Source organism: Aptenodytes forsteri, unplaced genomic scaffold (assembly GCF_000699145.1).
Source record: "Aptenodytes forsteri isolate BGI_AS27 unplaced genomic scaffold, ASM69914v1 Scaffold354, whole genome shotgun sequence".
Lineage (NCBI taxonomy): Eukaryota > Metazoa > Chordata > Aves > Sphenisciformes > Spheniscidae > Aptenodytes > Aptenodytes forsteri.
Window position 1 is genome coordinate 991,457 of NW_008795043.1, and position 5,458 is coordinate 996,914.

At 40.0% G+C, this 5,458-nt stretch overlaps 1 protein-coding gene across 1 annotated transcript in view; it reads left to right on the plus strand.

Annotated features, from left to right (window-relative positions):
- Nucleotides 1–2,291, plus strand: part of ELMOD1 (ELMO domain containing 1) — a 20,599-nt gene extending 18,308 nt beyond the window's left edge. The window contains exon 10 of the mRNA XM_019471442.1: nt 2,119–2,291. Coding sequence (XP_019326987.1) covers nt 2,119–2,291 — 173 coding nt within the window. The remainder of the gene's footprint in view (nt 1–2,118) is intronic.
- The last annotated feature ends 3,167 nt before the right edge of the window (nt 2,292–5,458 follow it).

Sequence of the window (5,458 nt, forward strand, 5' to 3'; positions counted from 1 at the left end):
CGGTTGGACTTGATGATCTTAGAGGTCTTTTCCAACCTAAATGAGATTCTATGATTCTATATCCTATTCTTGGATCCTATTCTTGGTTCTGGTTTCTTGCCACATCTAAAATTGCCCGCCACTGAATTTGGGGGAGGAAGAGATATTTTACTATCTTTACCATGTCTTGTTGCCACTGCCAAAGTCTTGGCTGCAGGAGAGACTATTCTGCTGTCGAAGCCTGGGACTGTGCCCCAGGACCGGTGGTCTGCTGACCAGCATGGCCAGTCCATCATGACGATGCTGAGGGGAGAGCTGATTTTGACAGCTCTTCCCTCTACAGCCCATGCATGTATGAGTTATGAAGTGGGATAAAACTTATGCGGGTCTCTGGTGTAGTAATGGGCCAGTAAAGGTGGTGGATGTTCCTACACACTCTGCCTGCCATCCTAGGAAAAACTTGAGGTTATCAAATGGGCTTTACTGTAGAGAAAACATCAACAGACAAACTTTCCTGGAGTAAGGATGATTCATCCAGAGATTATCTGTTTGAGTCTGACAAATCCCTGCTTTTATGCTCTTGCAGTTTCTCTCCTCTCCCTACTGCAGTCATCCTAGGTTTTCTTCAAATTTCCTTCAAACCCAGACACCGTTAGGCTGCATTAAATGCCTACAGGCTGCCTGACTGAACTGGAAAGTCAAAATTACATTGCCCACCCAGCAATCTTGCTGGTAGAGCAACACAATGGCTGTACTGCATGGACCTCCTAAACAGTGATCCACCATGTCACCTCATCTGTAATCCTTCTGGTCCCTCAGTCCATGGGGACACACATGAAGCTGAGTATTGAATTTAGCCAACTGTTCCTGGGCTCTGTTGCCTTCTCTGACTGTACAAGCAATGGATGAAACTGCATTGCTCAGTGGCACTCTCAACACAGTCATTGTTGAAGTACAGAAGGTACATCTTGGAAATCTCCTAGATTTTGAGGGGTGGAGATCTAACAATGTTTTACATTTAAAAAAAAAAAAAATCACTATATAAAGTGGTTTTACTGAGCTTTTCTTTGAAAGTAACATCTCTGGAATGAAACAGCCTGTGGCTGTTGGAATATATGGAAGAGATTTGAAGAGGTACTTAAAGTACCTTTTGAACGGAGTTTTTCAAATTGATGATGGGGGAGAAAAATGTGACTATGCAAATATACCTTGAAATTTAAGCTAGAAGTATGCATGTTGTAATTGTCATACAATAGAAATAAATGGAAAAAAGCAATTAAGCCAAATGCCCTCACTTTCTGGAATACAGAAAACTCACTTGCACATTTGGCTGTGTTGGGATGAAAGATTATACTTCTTCAATGGTTCATCTGCTGTGGAAACTGGGATCAAGAGATTAGGACTTCAGTGAACTGGACCTAATGCTGGATGTAATGTTTTTCATGTCAGTGGAACTCTTTGGGTCCAAGGACGGCACAGAACTGAGAGGGTAAAGGCCTTAATCGGAGCCTGTACATTAAACCCACTTTGGAATCAAGTTTCTTCCTGTAACAGGGATGTCTCACCAAAGCTAGTGGGTCTGTATATCACCTTAACATTCACCTTTTCAGGATCATAGGCATAAGTGTTAAACAACATTTCCAGCAAGGTCATGCACACATAGGGCAAAAGTGTGCATGAGGAGGAAGCGTTAATACAGAAAGACGTGATGGTAACTGTTACATTCTACGAGTATGCGCTTTTTTAGTGGAGAGTAAGCAATGTTCCCATGAGGAAATATCTGTGAGACAGAACTTGAACATAAACCAAAGGCTGGTGGAGCAGCGTCAGCAGCATCTTCCCCTGCTTTATACTCATTAGTTTAATGGTTTCGTTCATGTATCCGTATGTCAAGACAACTAGTGACTGCTTGTATTTATTGTGAGAAGTTCTGCCAATGTATAATATTCATCAAATTTTGGGTTTGTCCAAAACGGGTTTAGTCTTATCCCTGCATAGTGTTGTGAGGTGTCAGACCTCAGTGACCAGGATTCTCTGTGTAAATCATAATTGTTAATTGCAGGTTTCTTTCTAATTTTGTATGTGATCTTTACATACTGTATTTATCTCTTCTACTTCTCCTTTTTTATTATTTTGTAGGCTACTTAATGCATGAATTCCACAAATTCTGGATTGAAGAGGATCCACTGGACATAATGGAGTTCAATCGTGTCAGAGAGAAGTTTCACAAGCGAATCTTGAAACAGCTTCAGAACCCAGAGATGGCTCTGTGCCCTCATTTTGCTGCATCAGAAAGTTTAATCAATATGTAGTTACTCACTCGATTTTATTTGGAAACACTGTGTCACTCCTGTGTTAGATCACTGTTTAGACCGTCACTAGCATACTGAATGACCATGGCAATTGTATGCATGTTTCTGGTGTACTATTCATCTATTTTTGTCACACATTCTAGATCCCCTTATGTTTCTCTTGTTGGGGATTTCTCATTTTAAATGGGTGCTCATATTGCGGCATTATGCAGTGTTACATTCTGAATTGATGTCCAGTTATCAGAGTTCTTCTATTTTTTTAGACTTTCCTCATAATTCAGCATTGACAATTGAATTGTATTTCTCTAGCTGTGTTTTTGTATATGTGGAATAAGTAGCTGGATCTTGTATTGTGAAAGCTTTTTAACTTCTTGGTATGTTTTAAGATAAGTACTGGTATTTCAAACGAAGTATATGTTTGGACCTCGTCTAGAAGATAATGTGTGTTATTTAATCTGATGCAGGCAAACACATTAAAGTCCAATTTTCTCCATGCAGCCATATATGCTTAATGCAGAATTAATGAGGCTTATGAGATCCAAGTTTCAGTGAGAAGTTTGTGCAGAATTACAATCAGACTCCACAGCTGCATGAATACCAAATAGTCTAATGATGCTAATACATTCACACTGAACTGCAAATACACTCACAACTACTGGATACTGGTAGGGGCCAAAAATGATATCATCAGGCTGTTGTCACCAACACCACCATGCTGAAGCACGGTCTAAATTCCTGCACATTCCTTTAAATATACAGGGGTTAGTATTTTGTGCTGCATCTTGGAAGGCAACATGATTTGGTCACATTGTGCTTGGTGAATTCAGGGGAGCAAAAATCTATATATTTTTTTTGAACTACTGAAAATGTTGCTTTGGTTGTCAATTGAGTTCCTAAGAACTGGGAGAAATAATTGATTGGAAGGTTTAGAGCAAAAAACACTTGAGTTTCCCAGACTACTTATAAAAAAAAATTAAACATGGCCAATTGCCTTTTTTCTAAAAACATAAATGAATAAAAGTTTCTGACGCTAAGATTGTGTAGTATATCGAACAGCAGCTACCATGGCATTTCATACCCATGGTATTTTTTACCTTCTAAGCAATCAATTTTAGTATTATACGTGTAAATCACTTGCATATGGAGATTAAATTGAGTAGTGTCCAACTACTTGTGAATTATATGAATAAATTATATGTCATTCTAAACTGAAGCACTGTGGGTTTTATTTTTGAGATATGCAGTAATACAGATGAAAGCTATTTTATTTTAATGGATCAGGTAAAAAGGGATGTAACAGCTTTGTGGTATTTTCCTAGTCTGAAGAGTGATCTGAACTTCCTTGGATCAGGTTCTTTATACCATTTCTAGTTACAGCTTGGGCCATCACTTTATAAGTAAAAAATAAAGCAATGGGAGTGGTTAAAGTTCTTGGGAAACTCCTTCTTGGATTTAAGCCCTCTCATTTCTTTGCTAAAATGTGAGATGAGGATCAGGACTTCTCTGCAGGGCTGGAAACTTGCACTCATTGCAGAGTTAATCAGCAAAACTCTATGGGTGTTGTGATAATTAGTCTTCTCCAATGAATTTGGAAATATGGAACTGGAAATATTAACTATTGCATATTTTGCATGAAAATACAAGGAATAAAAACTGCATGTTTAACTTACTACCATTGATTTTGGAAAGTGGTTGTTCATAATCATTAGCTATCGAGGACTTCTTTGTGTCACTCTTGAAGCTTCAGAAATAAGTTTCTAGCAACCGTTTTCATTGTTTCAAATCTTAGGCTCTCGCTTTCTTTCCCTGCCCCACTCTGACTTAAATACCTTCTGCGATTTGTTAGGCTACGCTGGTTTATTTTTATTACTCTGCACTGGAGTTCATGGAGTTGGGGGGGAGGGAGGCACGAAGGTCCCTGCCACCTTCTTGCTGCTGTAATCCTCTCAGTTGTTATGCCTTGTCTCAAGGTGTCAACTTCAAATAAAATCAGAAAATGTTATCTGGCTCCGTGTCAGATTGTGTCACTATAATCTAGTTGCTTTGGGTGATTGTTTTTCCTGTCTTGAGGGAGATGGATTTAATGAAGCTAAGTGTGACATTCATTCTCCTGTGGAGCCCCTGCATGCTGCTGCCTACAGATCTTATCGTCCTGCCCACTCGTGCTTCAGCTTTGCCCTGTGACATCCTTGCTCTCAAAATCCTTGTCAAACCTGGGGCAGAGAATGTTGCTGGTGACTGCCAAACTGGCTGTGTGCTGCTGAGGGAGAACGTGTGTCTGGCACTGCCTTCCCTCCTCCCCAGGAATGGCCTCTTACCACGGTGCAAACCTAAACTTTTCTTTAAAAAATTAGAAATCACACTGTCACTGATATATCTCCAAACTGACCTGTGAGGAGCTGGATGCTGCTTTCCCTATGGAGGAGAAAATGAAAGAAACAGCAAAAAAAAAAAGTATAAAAAGTTGTTTCAAGAAAGTAGAATCAATATTTATGCTCACTGCAGGGTGCAGATTTTAGTTTAATTAAGAGCAGAGAAGATTTAGGTTGGATCTTTTGAAAAACTTTCCACAGCCTCATGGTTGCTGCACTTCACCTGACATCTCCTCTCGCAGAGGCTCCTATGAAGCCGGCCGGACGCCTGCTGCTGGGAAGACATCATCCCTGGCCCTGCGTGGCACCGGTAGCTCAGGCAGCAAGTGCTGCCTGCCCAGCCTGTAAAGCTCTTTGGCACCTTTCTTTTTGAACACGTATTTTTCTCAGGCAAATAATTTACATTGGCAGCACCATGCAACCCAGGTGTTTTAAAAAGGCACAGCCATGTTGTAAGTCTAAGCTGCTAATTTACTTTATAAAATACAAGATAGCGTACTGATGCTATACAGAATATGTCTTGCTTTGGGCAGGCAGATGAAAATATAATTGATGAAAACATGATATCAGCAGGTTTCATGATTTAAAATGCAGAAATGTTTACCTTGATCTGCTTAAAGCCAGAAAAAAGGGCCACGTAGTGCTGTGGTTCTTTAATTCTGTATGCGAAATTATACAAGGGTGGCCTGTATTTCTCTATGTTATAGATTCAGCCACTTCCCATAGCACAGCACTTCCTTATCCCGGCTAATGTGAATTTAAATTGTTGCCAGTGCTCCTTCAACAACGTAAGTG